The following is a 19353-nucleotide window of genomic DNA, read 5'->3' as shown; positions in this document are numbered from 1 at the left end:
TTTTTTTTTTTTTTTTTTTAAATAATCACACAAGTGATAGTATTTATGGCAAAAATTCAGAACAATTAAGACTAAAATTATGTAAATTTCCCCTAAACCTGGGGTAACTACTGATAAATTTTATGCCTATCTATATGTGTTATATTTATTACATATTTATGGATCCTCAAATTTACAGTTTTAAGGCTCATTTTCTTAGTCCATTATATTTCATGATTCTCAGTCTATATCAAAAATATATTTCAAACATCAATGACTACATAGTACTTACAGTATATTACATGATATAATCTCCCCTAGAAATTGGAGTCTGATCTTTTCTTTAGGACACACAAAAAGATGCATAGCAAAATAATACATTTAACAGAAGGTTTCCCCCATTTTCCCTAGCAGAGATTCATCCGTAGTCAATATAATGGAAAATTCTAAGGCTTCTGACTCTTTTCAACTTGAACTGGAGGATTATATTAGAAAGCAGAAAGCCAGAGGATTGCAACCAACGCTTTGTTTTACAAAGGTGAGGGACGACTCCACGTGCCAAGAAAGGGGCCCCACTGAGCCTCGGGGGCCGGAGCAGCAGAGATTTCCCTTCGGGAGGCCCCACGTGTTCCCCGCTTACTTGGAAAGGCTTAGGACCGTGGGAAGCCGGGTGCTTCCCTGGCCTAAAATTCCCCATGCCCCACCACGACTGGAATCTGTAAACCACAGTCAAAAAAATCAGGATCGTTACTTCAAACACCGGTGGCTTCCAAGCCCATTTGGGCAGGGAGAGAACACAGGCGTCCGCTGGGCGCCAGGCAGGGAAGGGTCCGGTTGCTTCTTTTTGGAGCCCCGCGGCAGCGCCCAGCAGGCTGGCCAAGGGGACCGAGGCCGGAGGAGGCGGCACGGGGAGGTCGGAGGAGGGGGAGCCGCTGGCGGGGGGCAAGCAGAGCCCAAGGGGAAGCACCGCGAGAAGAGAGACTCACACAAAGAGGGCAGGGGCAGGAGAAAGGCCGAGGGGGCGCCAGGCAGTACAGGGAGGTCTAGACGCAGCAAGAAGAATCACCAGGGTGGGGACGCCGCAAAAAAGGCGAGAAGGTCCAGGAGAGAGAAGGGGCAAGGCTGGGAAGGCCCGGAAGAGAGGGACCTGTGGGACGTAGCCATCCTCGGTTAGGGATGACTGGGGACTGATGACTGGGGACTAGTGGCCGCAGTATTAAATCGTTTGAATCCGCTGGAAAGGATGAATTAGGTAACACTGAAGCAGTAAAACGGCCACCCGCTTGGAAAAAAATAAAATCTAATCGTCACTTCACACTCTATTCAAATATTAAAACCCAGATGGTTTACAGATATATCTGTAAAAACGAAAATATGAAAGTACTGGAAGAAAATATGGGAAAAATATTTTTAATCTTGAAGAATGGATGGCCTTCCTAAATAAGACACATTAAGCCAGAGACCATAAAAGAAAAATTAATAGATGTAACCGCCGAGATATTTTAAAGTTGTGTAAAACAGAAGATTTTGTTGTAAAATTTATAAAATGGAAATTAAGAAAAGCATTTTATGTGTACATCGAACAACTCTGAAACATACACAATACACTGATAACTGTGGGTTCTGGGGGGCAGAGAACTGAGTGGGGGGGGACAGGTTGCAGTTGACTATTCAAAGCGTGTATTTTTTTCTATTTTGAATTTTGTACCATTTGAGACTTTTTCTAATAAATATTTTTAAAGGCAAGAAACGAAGTTGGGGGAAAATTTATTTGCCTCACTTTATGAATATCCCTGTGCAAGTTATGGAATTATTGCCTCTGAGCTCCAAGCAGTCTTTTTGCTCTGCAAAACAGGACCTTATAGGACACCTCTGGTTTGCCAGCTGGCTTGACGCTAGTCTCTGCCAGTAGAGGGCGATGGAGGGTCATTGTGAAGTGGCAAGTGGAAAAAGGGACTTTGCCCCCAAGTTGGCACTTTTCTGTGGCTGTGTGTGTGTGTGTCCATCCGTCCTTGTCTGTGTCCATGGTCCGTGTCCTGTGCGCTCTAACTAATTTCTTTGCTCCCAGTGGGCTGTTGACCTGGTTTTCTCTGCAGAGGTCTCAATCCTCAATCTCAGTCGTGGGGAACAGACCCTTTTCCAAGTTTCAGTTTCTTGTTCACCCTCCCTGCACCCCATAGATAGGACCCAAAGCTGGCACACCACCACCTGCAGCCCAAAGCCAGCTTCTGTACTTCCCTTGAGCTGAGAAGGTTTTACACTGGAGCCTCAACTAAGCAAAATATTATCCCAACAAAATGGATCCCATTCTTTTCATTCATAGGACATTATTCCAAAACATGTACTCATTATTTTATTTTGAATTTCATCTATAAAAACTGTGGACATTTAAAAAGAAAAAGAAAAAAAGGCCAGGCGCAGTGGCTCATGCCTGTAATCCCAATACTTTGGAAGGCTGAGGCAGGCAGATCACCTGAGCTCAGGGGTTCAAGACCAGCCTGACCAACATGGAGAAACACCGTCTCTATAAAAAAAAAGAAAGAGAAAAAAGAAAAGAAAAAAAAAAGTGTGGACATTTTCTTTTGTGTTGTTATATGAGGACCTACCTAATGTTTTTGATTGTGTCTCTTGCCTACAAAGCCTAAAAATATTGCCTATCTAGCCTTTACAGAAAAAGCTTGTCAGCCCCTGCCTTATAGTCCTCTTGAACTACTTAAGGTAGTTAACCATCTTTTATTAGTTAAGAATTCCTGGCTGGGCATGGTGGCTCATGCCAGTAATCCCAACGCTTTGGGAGGCCGAGGCGGGGAGATCACCTGAGGTCGGAAGTTCGAGACCAGCCTGGCCAACATCGTGAAACACTATCTTTACTGAAAATACAAAAAATATTAGACAGGCATGGTGGTAGGTGCCTGTAATCCCAGCTTCTCAGGAGGCTGAGGCAGGAGAATCGCTTGAACCCAGGAGGCGGAGGTTGCAGTGAGCCAAGATCGTGCCATTGCATTCCAGACTGGGTGAAACAGTGAGATTCCATCTTAAAAAAAAAAAAAAGATTTCTGGGCACAGCACAGTGGGTCACATCTGTGATCACAGCACTTTGAGGGGCCAAGGTGGGTGGATCATTTGAGGTCAAGTTGAGGTCAGGAGTTCAAGATCAGCCTGGCCGACATGTTGAAACCCCTTCTCTACTAAAAATACAAAAATCAGCCAGGAGTGGTGACATGCTTCTATAATCCCAGCTACTCAACAGGCTGAGGTACGAGAATCACTTGAATCAGGGAGGCAGAGGCTGCAGTGAGCTGAGATTGTTCCACTGCACTCCAGCCTGGGTGACAGAGCAAGAAAAAGAATTCTTTTCTGTTTGTTTGTTTGTTTGTTTGAGACAAGGTCTCCCTCTATCACCCAGGCTGGAGTGCAGTGTTGAAATCATACTTCACTGCAGCCTCCAACTCCTGGGCTCAAGTCATCCTCCCACCTTAGCTTCCCAGGTAGCTAGAAATACAGGTACATACCATCACCCTCGACTAATTTTTAAACATTTTTTGTAGAGATGGCGGTGTCACCATGTTGCTCAGGTTGGTGCTGAACTCCTGCCTCAAGCAATCCTCCTGCCTTGCTTTGTAATCCCAAAGTGCTGGGATTACAGGCATGAGGCTCTGCACCCAACCATGTTAATAATAATTCTTTCTTTCTTTCTTTATTTTAGATGAAGCCTTGCTTTGTTGCCTACGCTAAAGTACAACGGAAAAAGGGTCTGGAGGGAAGGATGGCTCCTGCCCTTGTCCAGGGAGCTGGGCAGGCATGTGTCTGGACCGAGTTCTGACTTCCCTGTCCCAGGGGTAGCTCAAGCTGCCTGACCTGCTGACAGTTCTGTTCCTCCCAGGTAGGTGTCTAGAGCAGAATTAGCCAGAGTGTTGCTGCTAGTTCTGATTCAGATAGAGCAGGACCCACCTCCTGGGTCCCCTGATTCACAGGATACAGATACAAGGATCTGTGTACATTGGGTATAAGGTGACTAAATGGTGGAAGGATGCCTCTGCTTGGATTGTCCTCAAGGCAGGAATGGTGAGAGGCAGCCCTGGAGCTGGAATAAGGGGGTGGGGGTGAGGTAGGTGCTCTGCCTGCCTTTTGGAAGTAGCCTCTGAGAACATAGAGGAAAAAGCAAACTTTTTCCTTTACTATCACGGCATGAAATACTTTTGTGACCTCAGATGTATGGGAGTTTTTCCCCACATACCAATCCTCCAGGAGGTGACACCAGCTGGGTGTTTGCTAATTCAATTCAATTTTTTTTTTTTTGATACTGAGTCTTGAGATTACTGGTGCAATCTTGGCTCACTGGTTCTCCACCTCCCAGGTTCAAGTGATTCTCGTGCCTCAGCCTCCCGAGTAGCTGGGATTACAGGCACCCACCACCAAGCCCGGCTAATGTTTATATTTAATAGAGACAGGGTTTCACCATGTTGTCCAGGCTAGTCTTGAATTCTTGACCTCAAGTGATCTGCCCACCTCAGCCCCGCAAAATTCTTGGATTGTAGGCATGAGCCACTGCACCCAGCGTTAAATTCAATTCTCACACTACCTACTTGAGATAGTGTCAGATCTCACAGATTGAGGGCTCAGTCCTATGAGACTGTCCCCCATTTCCGATGCCAATCACAAACCCAATGTTGTTTTACTTGTGCTTCTAACCAAGTGTGTAGAAATTGGGGTTCCCAAGTCCCTCTCCTTGGATTTAATTTGCTAGAGTGGCTCACAGAACTCAGGAAAAAACTTACATTTACTGCTTTATTATAAAGGATATTACAAAGGATATAGATGAAGAGATGCATGGGGTGAGGTTTGGGGGAAGAGTCTTGGAGCTTCCATGCCCTCCCCGGCTTGCTACCCCCAGGAACCTTCATGTGTTCAGCTGTCCAGAAGCTCACCAAACCCTATCCTTTGGGGTTTTTATGGAGGCTGTACTATATAGGCATAATTGATTAGATCATTGGCCATTTGGTGATCAACTCAACCTTCTGCCCCTCTCCCTCCCTAGAGGTTGTTAAGTGGGGCTTAAAGTCCCAACCCTCTCGTCCTGTCTTGGTCTTTCTGTGGCCAGCACCATTCAGAAGCTATCCAGGAACCTCCAGCTCTCAGTCAACTTAGTAGCATACGAAAAGACTTACCACTTTGGAGATTCCAAAGATTTTAGCACTGTATCTCAGGAAACAGGATGAAGACCAAATATATATATATTTCACAAGTTATACCCCCTCTTATCCCTTAAATTCCCACCACCAAGTGGCTGATTTGCCCTCAAACCTGAAAAGCTCAGAACTGGTCATTTCCCCAGTAGGTGACCAGGCCTGCCAGCCCTGGAGCTCTGACCCAGTGAACTCTGCAGCATCTTAAGTGGAAGATAATCCAGGCCATTCAAATGTTTATTCATACTTCTTGATCATTCTAGAACTGAAGGTCCCTCTGAAGAATCAACACTCTAGGTTGCAGAGTCCTAGGGAAGAGAGACTAGAAGAAGTAGCCATGTGTGAAATTTCACCCTGGTGCAGTTTTATTCATGGTTTCAGCAAAAACTCTGAGTGGTCTTGTTATCAGCATAAACAAACTTGGAGTTAGGAAAGCTCCTTCTGCACTATGAATGCTGAGCCATGAGTATTAATCAGGGTGTGAATGTGTAGAACATTAAATAGACATGCAAACTTGTATGTCTTGCAAACATGCAACAATGTGTGTGCAAACACGCATTGATGTGCACCTCCCATTCACAATCACAGACAGGAACACTGGGAAATGAATTACTAAGCCCAACTAACTGAACAGATCCCATCTTAGCCAAGGGGACCCCAGCAAAACCATAAAAACTGGGTTTCTAGCCATGACAGGTTGGGACTTTGGACACACCTCATTATACCACCCGCCCCACCTTGCTAATTGCCACTAGGCTTTCTTCCCTAAGGATCAAACGAAAAACAAACCAGAAAAAAGATTATCTGACTAGGCTCAGTGGCTCATGCCTATAGTCCCAGCACTTGGGGAGGTTGAGACAGGGAAACCGTGCTTGAGTCCAGGAGTTTCAAACCAGCCTGAGCAACATAGTGAGACCCTGTCTATACAATTTTTTTTCTTTTTTTGAGACAGAGTCTCGCTCTGTCGCCCAGGCTGGAGTGCAGTGGTATGCTCTTGGCTCACTGCAACCTCTGCCTACCAGGTTTAAGCAATTCTCCTGCCTCAGCCTCCTGAGTAGCTGGGATTACAAACGCACACCACCATGGCCGGCTAATTTTTGTATTTTTAGTAGAGACAGGGTTTCACTGTGTTGGTCAGGCTGATCTTGAACTCCTGACCTCATTTTCCACCTGCCTCGGTCTCCCAAAGTGCTGGGATTACAGACGTGAGCCACCGTGCCCAGCCTACAAAATGTTTTTTAAAAAATTAGCCGGGCATGGTGGTGCATGCCTATAGTCTCGGCTACTCGAGAGATTGACGTAGCAGGATTGCTTGAGCTGCAGAGGTGGAGGCTGAGGCTGCAGAGCTGTCATTGCACCACTACACTCCAGCCTGGGCAACAAAGAGAGACTCTGTTTCAGAAAAAAAAAAAAAAAAAAAGATTTACTCCACTGATGACTTCAACCAACCATATGACTGGCCCTCCATTTTGTAGTTTCAACACTGACCAGCATTCCTTCCTAATAAGAAACCATAGCCCACAGGAGTGGTGCTGGCCAGTCTACAGAGGTTGCACACAGAGGACCTTCATGTCTTCTGCTTCACCTTTTCATGTATAGGGCCTAAATATAATAAATTAGGTTAACCATCTGTGATGGTTATTATTAGGTGTTAGCTTGATTGGATTTCTAGATAGCTGGTAAAATCTTGTTTCTCTGTGTGTCTGTGAGGGTGTTGCCAGAGGAGATTGACATTTGAGACAGTGGACTGGGAGAGGAAGACACACCCTTAATGTGGTGGGCACCATCCAATCGGCTGCCAGCATGGCTAGAAGGAAGCAGGTGGAAGAAGGCAGGATCATCTGGCTTGTTGTGTCTTTTGGGTTTCACCTTCCTCTCAGGCTAGATGCTTCCTTCCACTCCTCCTGCCCTTGGACATCAGACTCCAGGTTCCTCGGCCTTTTGACTCTTGGAGTTATGCAAGTGGTTTGCCAGGGGTTCTCGGGCCTTTGGTCACAGACTGAAGACTGCACTGTTGACTTCCCTGCTTTTGAGGCTTTTGGACTGGGACGGAGCCACTACAGGCTTCCTTCTTCCTCAGCTTGCAGATGGCCTATCATGGGACTTCACCTTGTGATCATGTGAACCAGCTCTCCCTGCTAAGCTCCCTTTCATATATATATATATGTCCTGTTAGTGCTGTCCCTCTGGAGAGCCCTGACTAATTCAACATCTAAAGTTGAACATAGGTGTATGTTGCATTCGTTAGCCTACTATGTATGCCTGTGTTTCCCTTTATGAACGTTCATAGCTCCTCCTGCAACCTGTCGAATATATATACGTGGCCAACCCACGGTAAATTCCTGTGTCCTTAACCCCTCCCTTGAAGTGCCTGTTTCAGGCCGATGGCTCAGACCACACTTCCTCACCTGTCAGAATGGCCACCTGCAGGCTGCAACCCTTTATGAGAAATAAATCTCTCCTTTCCAAACTTATGAACCTCGTCATTCATCAGGCGACAACATAGTGACACACATACACACCAACCTCTAGTCTGTCAACCTGAAATAATCAAAGGGATTAGAGTAGAACTTTAAAGGGTTTATTTAAGCACAAAGTTTGAGGATAACTACCTGGGAAATACAGACTCCAAAGGAATGGGATCAGTCCTGCAAAGTGAAGAAGTTAAGGTCTCACTATATTGGCAGAAACAAGGAAGCTTAGCGGGATTACAACATTTTCCATATAAAGATGGTTCATGATTACAGCAAGCTGATTGCTTTACCTTGTTCCTTTTTAGGAAAAATATACTTAATATTTTATCTTTTATTTATTTATAGAGACAGGTCTCACTGTTTCCCAGTCTGGAGAGTAGTGACATGATCATAGCTCACTGTGACCTTGAACTCCTGGCCTCAAGCAATCCTCCCACCTCAGCCTCCCAAGTAGTTGGGACCACAGAAGCATACCAACATGCCCTGATAATTTTTACTTTTACTTTTTGAATAGAGATAGATCGGGTCTCACGAGGGGGACCAGGTGTGCCCTGAACTCCTTGCCTCAAGCAATCCTACCACCTCAGCCTCCCAAAGTAATTGGATTACAGCAGGCAAGAGTCACCATAACTGACTCTTAAATCTCTTTTAATCTATAGTTTCTTCTTCATTCTTTTTGTGTTTTGTTTTTAATTTTGAAATTATTTTGGGGGAAACCTGATTGTTATCTGTGGTAAAAATAACTCCTCTCAAAGATATCCCCTTTTATTTTTAAGAGGTGGGGTATCACTATGTTGTCCAGGCTAGTCTCAAACTCCTGAACTCAAGAGATCCTCCCAACTCAGCCTCCCAAAGTGCTGGGATTACAGGCGTGAGCTGCCATGCATGGCTGTATCTTGAGTAATTTAATAGTCATAGAGTATTTTGTGCCATCTCGTACAAGAAGTTAATCTGTAACAAAAGATCAGTGACTAAGAAGGGAAGGGGCCTTATCTGGGTGCCATTTAGTCTTTCACAACATTTTACAAAGGAAAAAAAATGTAAAAATGATTCATCTATAATCCGATAAAAGTTGCAGCTGTTAGCTATGTCGCTCAGGTTCCACAGTCATATTCTCTTTAAGGCACAGAATAAGGTTGCAACAACTTATTTAAATATTTATTTTCCCAAGTTTTATCTGGGCCCCTCTTTCTTTACCAGGCTCATTAATTGCACAATTTTTATAGCATTTGTTTATTATATGCTTTAAAAAAAAATAGGTATGAGGTTTCACCAGATTAATGAGACTGGTTTTGAACTCCTGGCCTCAAGTGATCCTCACATCTCAGCCTCCCAAAGTACTGGGATTACAAGCGTGAGCCACCATGCCTGGCCTGTTATTTGTCTGTCTCACAAGACTGTATGCTCCCCATGGACAAAAATCTCATTAATATATACACAATGCCTAGAGCATGCAGGGCCTGGAATAGCAGAGCATGTGCTCAATAACCATGTGTGGGGTGGTGGGTATAGAACACAGCACAAAACGTCCTATGCTGTAAGTGTGATTCATATGAGAACAGTGGGACCCAGACAGGAGAGCCATTCCCCCAAGGTAGGGCACCAGTTAGTGTCCAGCCCAGGTTCCAGTTTGTGTCTTGCTGATAGGCCAAGAGCCACAAGATACACATGCTCAGCCAAGGAGGTAAGTGGGAGCTAGAATCTAGACCCTCTGCTCACCAGGTTTGAGCTAAGAGCTAAGACTGTCAAACAATAAGAAAAAATTCCAAACACAAGCTGATTTTATTTATTTATTTATTTACTTATTTATTGAGGCGGAGTCTCAATTTGTCACCCAGGCTGGAGTGCAGTGGTGTGATCTCGGCTCACTGCAACCTCTACCTCCTGGGTTCAAGTGATTCTCCTGCCTCAGCCTCCCAAGCAGCTGGGACTACAGGCACGCACCACCACACCCAATTAATTTTTGTATTTTTAGTAAAGACGGGGTTTCACCATGTTGGCCAGGATGGTCTCGATCTCTTGACCTCATGATCCACCCACCTCGGCCTCCCAAAGTGCTGGGATTACAGGTGTGAGCCACCACTCCTGGCCACAAGTAATTTTAGATCAATCTATCGAAGAATATTTTGAACTATATAAAATAATATAAATGCATATGTACATGCGTATATAGCTATAGATATAGTTAGAACAGATCAATCTCTCGTTGGCTATGGTCCTGAGCAAAGCCAGATCCCTTAACTGCCACTCAGTACCACAGCCCCTCCTCACCCTCTCATTTTCTTCCTTCTACTTCTGCATTTGTGCACAAAGAAGTAAAAGACTAAGAAGCATGACACACTTGATCTAAAAAAGATTTATGTTGCAATAAGTTTGCTAATTTAGATACGGAAATGATTGATGTCCTCTGGGCGGTCATAACTTTTTTTGGTTTTGAGTCGGAGTCTCACTCTGTCACCCAGGCCGTAGTGCAGTGGCGCGATCTCTGCTCACTGCAACCTCCGACTCCCTGGTTCAAGTGATTCTCCTGCCTCAGCCTCCCAGGTAGCTGGGATTACAGGCACCCGCCACCACGCCCAGCTAATTTTTGTATTTTTAGTTGAGACAGGGTTTCACCATGTTGGCCAAGGATGCTCTTGAACTTCGGACCTCATGATCCTCCTGCTTCAGCCTCCCAAAGTACTGGTATTACAAGTGTAAGCCACCATGCCTGGCCTAGCAGTCATAACATTTAAATTAGCTTTTCTTTCTTTTTTCTTTTTTTAATAGAGACAGGGTCTTGCTATATTATCCAGTCTGACCTTGAACTCCTGGCCTCAAGCAATCCTCACAGCTCAGCTTCCCAAAGTTACAGGCATGAACCAATGAACCACCATGCTTAGCCAGAGATTAGATTTTCTACTGGGTCAAAATTTTTGATGTCCTGAAAATCTTTTTTTTTTTTTTTTTTTTAGAGACGCCGTCTCGCTATGTTGCCCAGGCTGGAGTGCAGTGGCTATTCACAGGTGCTATCCCACTACTGATTAGCACGGGAGTTTTGACCTGCTCCGTTTCCGACCTGGGCCGGTTCACCCCTCCTTAGGCAACCTGGTGATTCCCCGCTCCCGGGAGGCCACCATATTGATGTTGAACTTAGTGTGGACAACCGATCGGCATAGCGCACTGCAGCCCAGAACTCCTGGGCTCAAGTGATCCTCCCACCTCAGTCTCCCGAGTAGCTGGGACTACAGGCACTCGCCACCGCTCCCGGCAAAAATCTCTTTTTGAGACAAGGTTGCTCAGGCTGGAGTGTCATGTCATGATCACAGCTCACCGCAACCTCAACCTCCTGGGTTCCGGTGATCCTCCCACCTCAGCTTCTCAAGTAGCTGGGGCTACAGACATACACCGCCACCCCTGGGTAATTTTTTTTTTTCTGGTAGAGGTGGGTTTCACCATATTGCCTGGACTGGTCTCCACTCCTGAGCTCAGTCAATCCTCCCATCTCAACCCTCTGAGTAGTCGGGATTACAAGTGCAAGCCACTGCACCTGGCACTCTTTTCTCTTATTTGAATGATTTCTTTTTGACAAGAGGCTCACCCTAGAGTCTGGAATTGGTAGGAGCAGAAAAACAGACTTCCATTTCTTTATGTGATTTTAAAAATCCTGGATATTCTTTATTATGTTTTTCAACATTTTTTCTTTTCTTTTTCTTTTTGATTGACAGTACAATATGAATATAGTGTTTCAACATTTTAAAATAAAATCACTAAAATAAAAAAATTAATGTGGCCAGAAAAAAAGTGGACTGTGTCCTTGGGGCAGTACTACTGGTGAAGTGTCTGTATGAATTGACTTTGGCATATGAAGCTGCACTTTGACCTCTAACAGGGGAGCATTCCATGGCCTGCTCTCCAACTTGGACATAAACTCTCTAAAGACATTATTTTCTTTGCTTTGCACCTCATGTGACTTCTCTGAGTTGGCAGGATTCTGCTTTCATTTCTTTTAATGGTAACAGTGGAATCATTAATTCCCTACTAAAAGAGGCTTATTCAATGTATTTTTGTTTTGGTTTGGACTCCCTTTGATGGTGGCTTGTTTGATATTTGCAACTTTTTCCTAACAAGACTAGAAAAAGCAATCTAGACTGCTTCTCTTTGATTTGGCTTAGAACTAAGTGTGAGATTTCCAAGTGGAAAGTGAACATTAACCTAATAAGCTTTTATTTTACGTGGTTCAAAGTGTTCTCTGTAAAACTGATCTAAAAATCTGTTTGTATTCTGGAATTTTCTTATTGCACTATCTTAATTTTTTTTTTTTTTTAGATGGAGTCTCACTCTGTCTCTGGAGTGCAATGTAGGCTGGAGTACAATGGTGCGATCTGGGCTCACTGCAATCTCCGACCCCCGGGTTCAAGCGATTCTCCTGCCTCAGCCTCCTGAATAGCTGAAATTGCAGGTGCCCACCACCAGTCCGGCTAATTTTTGTATTTTTAGTAGAGATGGGTTTTTGCCGTATTGGCTAGGCTGGTCTTGAACTCCTGACCTTAGGTGATCCACCCGCCTCGGCTTCTGAAAGTGCTAGGATTACAGGCATAAGCCACAGTGCCCGGCCACACTATCTTAATTTTTACACTAGTCCTTTTACAGGTTCACTCCTTCCACAGCTATTTAAAGAGCACCCCTCATTTATGAATATAGGAACTGAGACCTGAGAGTGGATAAGTAATGGGCACTCTTTCTGCTACACCAGTGTGGTCCATACAGGTTATGTATTCACTGATTCCATTTCCCTCTTCTCTTGGGTGCCCAACTAAACTCCATTTTCCAGCCTGTTTACGGTTTGGTTGAGTCCATGTGACTGAGTTCTACCCAGGCACCACAGCGGCAGCGGGTCACACTGCAATGACCCAGTCTAGCAATTCTCAACCCATAGACCAGCCCTCCTTCACCAGAACTACTCTTTGTAATGATACTTTTACTGCCCTGTAATTAATTTCACAAATAGGCTCTACCTACACATGTAATTTCAAAACAAGTCAACACAAATCCTGAACTATATAAAAGAGGAGATAGCTTTATAATAAACAGATGAGTATTTTAATCAGCTGACACTCAGGCACAGCTGCAGGAGACAATAGAGTGAGGTCCCCAAATACTTATACCAACCTGTACTGAACAAACGTCAACTGAAGAGAAGTCAGAGCATGAGGTGGTCTGTAGCCAAGACCAGGACTATGGAAGAGCAAAGGCACACGTGAATGATGGAGTAAAAACCGCTACATTCAGCACAGGCAAAACCTGAGAGGGAAAAGTACTTTATATTGATAGGCAAAACTGAGTTTTTTTTCAAGTTCAGATAGTTAACTAAAACAGGTTATTCACCTGAATGAATGTCCAATGGCACAGGTGAACATCAAAGGAAGGATCCTTCTGTGCAGCTGGCTTCACTGACCCCACCCACTAAACGCCCACAGATATGACCACTTCTATGTGCTCAATGTTTTTCCAAACCACTCCCACAAGAAGGTGACAGCCTTATCTGAGACCCACTGAGTTACCTCCTCCAGGTTCAATGGGCAAGCAGATCCCGGATTTCATTTGGACCTGAAGATAACCCAGTGAGATAACATGGTTGGTATTATTATCCTCATGCATCCATGTAGAAACTGAGGCCTGGGAGTGTGTAAGTAGCAGAGAAGCGATGCTAACCAGGGCTCTTTCTGCTATATCAGTGTGGTCTATGCTGGTTATGTATTTACTGATTCCTTTTCCCTTTTTCTCTTGGGCACCCAAGTAAACTCCATTTTCCAGCTCCCTTAGAGTATGATTGAGTCCATGTGACTGAGGTCTGGCCAGTGGAAAGTAGACAGAGTGATGTTGATGCTTCCAGGCCTGCTCCCCAGCCCCAGCACTCCCTATATCACCCTGGTAAAGGCAATCATCCTCTCTTCCCTTTGCACAGTGATCCCTGGAGCCATGAGTTGAAGATGGGGGAAAGAGCCTGGTCCCCTGCAGGACTGAGTGGAGCAAATACCCCCTACTCCCTGGCACAACCCCATTTGAATGTCACAGAACAATGCAGGGGATTTGTATTGAGTTAAACCACTAATATTTAGAGGTTAATTCATCGTAAATGCAAGAGTTTTCATAACTAATGCACCTAGCGGTTCCCTGTCTATGGTTTTAGACAATACCTGACAAAGAAGTGAGTAACTTTTAATCATTTACTGAGAAAGTTGTTCCCTTTGCAATGCTGTGGCACCTATGAGAGAGTGGATAGAAAGAGGTAGCTTGTGTTTTCTAAACAACAAATACTTTAAATACACATGCAAAGAAGAAACACAAATGGCCGACAAGCACATGAATAGATGCTTAACATCATTTCTCATTCAGGAAATGCGATCAGAACCACAATGAGATACCACTTCACCCCCACTAGGATGGAACAAAACAAAAACAGAAAATAACAAGTGTTGGCGATGATGTGGGGAAACTGGAACCCTTTCATTGTTGGCAGAAATGTAAAATGTCACAGCTGCTATAGAAAACAGTTGGATAGTCCTTTAAAAAGCTAAATATAGAATTTTGTATGCCCCAGCCATTGCATTCCCTGAGAATGTACCTGAAGGAATTGAAAATAGGCACCCAAACATGTATTTGTACAAGAATGTTCACAGTAGCATTACTCACAAAAGTGAAGAGGTAGACATAATAGCCCACTCAAATGTCCGTCGGTAGATGAACAGATAAACAAAAAGTGGTACAACATAAATACATACAACAAAATATTACTCAACAATAAGAAGGAATGGTGCTACAATGGGGATAAACCTGAAAAACACTGCGCTAAGTGAAAGAGGCCATCCACCAAAGAGCACATATTGCATGGGTCCATTACACAAAATGCCCAAAACAGGTAAATCCGAGAACAGAATGAAGATTAGTCATTGCCAGGATCTGGAGAGGTGTGGCAATAGGGAGTGACTGCTTAAGGGTGCAGGAATTTCTTTTGGGGAAATAAAAGTATTTCAGAACTAGATATAGGTGGTGTTTGCACAACATTGTGAATATACTAAATACCACGGGACTGTATGCTTTTGAATGGTTAATTTTGTGTTATGTGATATTCACCTCAATTTTTTAGAAGAGCTCAAACTAGTGTGTGGTCTCCCTAGGCCTGTGTCCATCCAGACCTCAACAGTTGCTCCTGGGAGCAAAGGCAGTATCCAGGGAGATGCTGGCCTCTGGCTGGGCTGAGTGACTTCTCCCCCAGTGCCTTTGAACGCTCTGCATCCAGCTCAGCGATGAGCAGTGCTGTTAGCAGCAAAGGGCAGAGGGGCTGGGGCAGGAGTGGGATGGCAAAAATACTGAATGTGGAAACCAAAGATGACAGTGTCCTTGCCCCGCTGCCTGCTTTAGACCTCAGGGGACACGCCATTTCCTCTCCGATAAACTCTAAGCTCTTAGGGTACCATGGGCTTGCCTGGCTGGGTCTTCGTTGACATTTACAAGGAGCCTCTCCCACATCCTCCATGGGCTCCATCTCCCCGGCAGACCCCATACCCAGTTCTCCCTGGACCTCCCCAACCCCCTCTCTGCTAACCCCCTTTAAACAGGAAGACACAGACCAAGCCAGGTCTCCCCTCACAAGTCTCCCCCACCAGGACTGGATCACACCACAGATAGAGCGGGTCCCGGGCACTCTCGGGCAGGGCGCAGCTGGTGATCGTCACAGTCCATCTAAATTCTGAAGATCTAGGTCTTGCTGCACTCCCACACTCTACAACTAGGGTAGGGCCCCTCCTGCACCTCCAGGCTCCCAGCTCACCTCCCTCAGTGTCACAGCCGGTTACCTTTCCTTTCTCCCTGGCGAGGGGGGCAAGGCTTGGAGCTTCATGACTCAGGCCCAGCCCAGCCCGGTGCACCCAGGAGTCCCTCAATAGCTACTCAAACAGACAAGTTAGGGGCCAGCTCCACCATGCACTCCGCATCCTGACGTCTCTGAGCCTCGACTGTCACTCGGGGTCACAACCCGGTCCAGAGCACCTCCCAGGGCAGGAGGTCATCGCACACATGGAGCTGCCTGGGGCAAGCCGGCTGTGTCACCTCCTTTCAGGAAAGCGGAGTGTCCTGGTGGGCCCTGGAAAAGCAGCCAAGACCTTTGCAAGGCGAGGAGGGTGAGGGCGGAGACCTCGCGGTCCCTAACACCAGACTCCCGCCCCCACCGCGCCCGGTCCCGCCCTCCCCACTGCCCTACAAGCTCCCCGACCCGGGGCGCCCCGCCCGGCCCGGCTCCTCACCCACCCCAGCCGCGACTCTCTCCGCCGAGCCCTCGGGGCCAGGTGATCCGGGCGCGCCACGATGCGGCCGCGGATGTGGCTCCTCCTGGCCGCGCAGCTGGCAGGTAAGGCGGAAGGCGCGCGGGTTGACCGAGGGTCTGCGCTCCCGGGGCCTGAGCGGGGAGGTGAGAAGTGGCTGTCCTGGCCACGGTCCTGGCAGGGTGCAGCGCCGAACGCGCGGCTGCGGGGCGCCAGGGAGGCGGCTTGGCAGGCACCGTCCATAAGGGTGGAAATAAAATGCCCCCGATTGCATTATCCAGGGGACCGGAGAGCCCCTGGACTTAGGCTTAGGCCACCTCCCCACAAAAGCCTGGACCCAGGACAAGGGGAGGCAGTGAGAGAGGGAAGGAAAGAGAGGGGCGCCAGAGGTACCGAGGGGAAGGAAACAGGTCCCTGCCCAGGGTCCCCGCAGGATGTGTTCCCATGAAGGTGCAGGGCTCAGTTCTGGTCTTGGAGCCCACCTTTGGCGCACGCCGAGGGTCCTGGGGACACCTTTTATTACTTCCGGGGAAGTGTTTGTAGTACAATCTGACAAGCATCGGGCCCTCCCAGTTCTCGGAGGGCTTCGGCAGGGTGACCCCTCTGGCTCCCTTCTCCCTGATGTTCCCGGTGTTGGCTGTCATGGGTAGTGTGGCTCTCTGGGAAGCAGCCTGGAGGTTGGGTTGTTGGAGTTGAAATGGAGCGTCTAGAATGTCCTTCTGAGTAAGCCTAGTCAGACTGCCTTCTGGAAGAAGCCTCCACACACCCGGAAAACTGCCCAAACTGGTCGATTTGCTCTCGTGCCCAAAAAGCCCAAAGCTGGTCATCCTGCCAGGGGGTGACAAGGCCTGCCAGCCCGGGGCTCTGTCCCAGTGAGTGCAATGTCACACATAAGTAGAAAGAGCCCAGGCAGTCCAGAGCACTAAAGTCACCACCGGTGGATCTAGAAACAGGTCCCTCTGAGAATGAAATCCCTGAGTTACAGAGGGCAACATGCAGTGAGGCCTGGCTCCCTGTCCAGTGCACAGCAGGGACTTGGCCATGGCCCTGGGTATTCAGTCCCTAAAGGACAAAAAGCAAGTGGGCCCCGGGAAGAGCCGATGTGCCTCAGCCAGGACAGGAAATGTACACTCACAGCCCAGGCCTTGCTCTTAGAGGAGCCACTTCTGGTTTTCTTGGAAGGTCTTAAGGCATCTGTTTACTTGCAGCCCCACTGTGTGCTCATGAGCACATAACCACCATCTGGGAGAGGATTGCAGGTTTCCTCAATTCAGTGGTTCAAAGTCAGATTCTGGGGTCCCACGAGCTAGGTTTGAATCTGAATCTACCACATACCAGCTGTGTGACCTTGAGCAGGTCTTTAACCTTTCTGAGCCTCTCTTTTCTTCTTTCTTTCTCTTTCTTTCTTTCTTTCTCTCTCTCTCTCTCTCTCTTTATTTCTTTCTTTCAAGACAGAGTCTCAGTCTGTCACTCAGGCTAGAGTGCAATGGTGCGATCTCGGCTCACTGCAACCTCCACCTCCCAGGTTCAAGCAATTCTCCCTCAGCCTCCTGAGTAGCTGGAGTTACAGGCATGCACCACCACAGCCAGCTAATTTTTTTTTTTGTATTTTTAGTAGAGACAGGGTTTCACCATATTGGCCAGGCTGACCTCAAACTCCTGACCTTGTGGTCCACCTGCCTCAGCCTCCCAAAGTGCTGGAATTACAGGCATGAGCCACTGCGCCCGGCCTCTGAGCCTCTCTTTTCTCATGGATAAAATGGGTGTAAAACAGTATCTCCCCCACAGGATTTGCTGAGGATCAAATGAGACAATGTATGCACCATGCCACGCACAGTTCAATAAACTGGCATTATTGATTCGTATTGACTCCCCCAAGAAGTCAGTGACCAGAAACAAGGAAAAACCCCTGCTCTGCTGAAAAGGCAGTGTGGTGTTTGGGGAGAAAAGAGGAAGCCCAGCAGCCACTTGTGCCCAGGCATCACTTCCTTCTTGTTTATATTTTTATTTTTTAATAATTTTTTTTTAAGTGACAGGATCTCGCTATGTTGTCCAGGCTGGTCTCAAAATCCTGGGCCCAAGTGATGCTCCTGCCTCAGTCTCCCAAAGTGCTAGGATTACAAACATGAGCCACCACATCCATCCCCATCATTTCATTCTTGATGCAAGCGAAAGCTCGGAGTGGTCCAGGAGCGAAGTTAAAAAGTAGAAGTTCATTTCATCAGTGTTGGAGAAAGCCATTATGGGGCCACGGAGTCTAAGCCACAAGTGCGGGCAGGATTTTAAACATGAGCTGCTCAGTAAGCCAGCTCCTCTCGGCCACACAAACACCCCCTCTGGCCTCCTCTGCCTGCCCAGGTCTGGGTCCTCTCTGTGCCTCCCCACTCCTGTGTCTCTGCCCTGACCTGCAATATCTCCCTCCCCTCCACAGCCAAAATGAAAGCTCACTAGGTCAGATTGCGTTTGTTGGAAGCTGTGCAGCCTTGGTGTGACTGGAACCCATTCTGATCCTTCTCCTTGAGATTTAATTTACTTCCAGTAACAACCCTGTGGTATGAGACACACGGACAGTATTTACCTGTGTACATGGCCTTACAGTTCGCAGTGTGCGTTTTTGGACAGCATTTCATTTCTTTCCAACCCTCAGAGGCAGTCAGGACAAGAGCACCAAGTCACCTTCCTTGCATAAGAAGACAGAGGCTCAGTGACCGGCCTGAGGTCTCATAGCAGGCATGGGCAGAGGGTGGGTTCAGGGCCAGGTCTGTGAGTCCCGCTCTGGCTCCTCATGAACAAGCCCCTGCTTGCAAGGCGCTTCTCGTTGGAGTCTAAGATGAACTCTCAGCCCTGCTTCTGGGGTATCTGTCCTTCCACTGGGGAATGGGGATCCAGTGACCCATCAGTTGCTGGGCTGAGGGGTCATGGGCTGTAATTGTACCTACCATGGGACAGTAAACTCTTTTTTGCTGTCTGTCCTCACTGTCCAGCAACGGACAGACCAGCCATGAGCTCTGCTGTGATTCCGGGTTCCTCTCCCAGCCTGTCCTCGGTCTCCTTCAGCAGTTAGTAGCCTACTGAAGGGTTAAACCCCCAGGGGCAGCCAGAGGAGGTCAAAGGCAACCAGCTTTGGCTTCAGACTTTGAATCCTTGAGTTTGAATCCTAGGCCACTTACTTACTGTAAGTGGGACTTTGAACAAGTAACTTTATGCCTCAGTTTCCTCATCTGTGTAATGAAGATTAACAGTCCTGAAGCCAGCCTTGTGTGGTGGTGCATGCCTATAGTCCCAGCTACTTGGGAGGCTGAGGTGGGAGGATAGATTGAGCCCAGGAGGTCAAGGCAGTGTACTACAATAGCCACTCCACTCCAACCTGGGCAACGTAACAAGAACCAGTGTCTTTTTTTTTTTTTTTTG

At 46.9% G+C, this 19353-nt stretch overlaps 1 protein-coding gene across 1 annotated transcript in view; it reads left to right on the top strand.

Annotated features, from left to right (window-relative positions):
* Positions 1–15856: 15856 nt before the first annotated feature.
* Positions 15857–19353, top strand: part of CD8B (CD8b molecule) — a 23068-nt gene continuing 19571 nt past the window's right edge. Inside the window, exon 1 of the mRNA XM_017536651.2 lies at positions 15857–16028. Within this exon, the coding sequence (XP_017392140.1) occupies positions 15986–16028 (43 nt within the window). The 5' untranslated portion in view covers positions 15857–15985. The remainder of the gene's footprint in view (positions 16029–19353) is intronic.

Source organism: Cebus imitator, unplaced genomic scaffold (assembly GCF_001604975.1).
Source record: "Cebus imitator isolate Cc_AM_T3 unplaced genomic scaffold, Cebus_imitator-1.0 Scaffold99, whole genome shotgun sequence".
NCBI lineage: Eukaryota > Metazoa > Chordata > Mammalia > Primates > Cebidae > Cebus > Cebus imitator.
The sequence above is the reverse complement of the archived record's forward strand: the minus strand, read 5'-3'. Positions and strand labels throughout refer to the sequence as shown.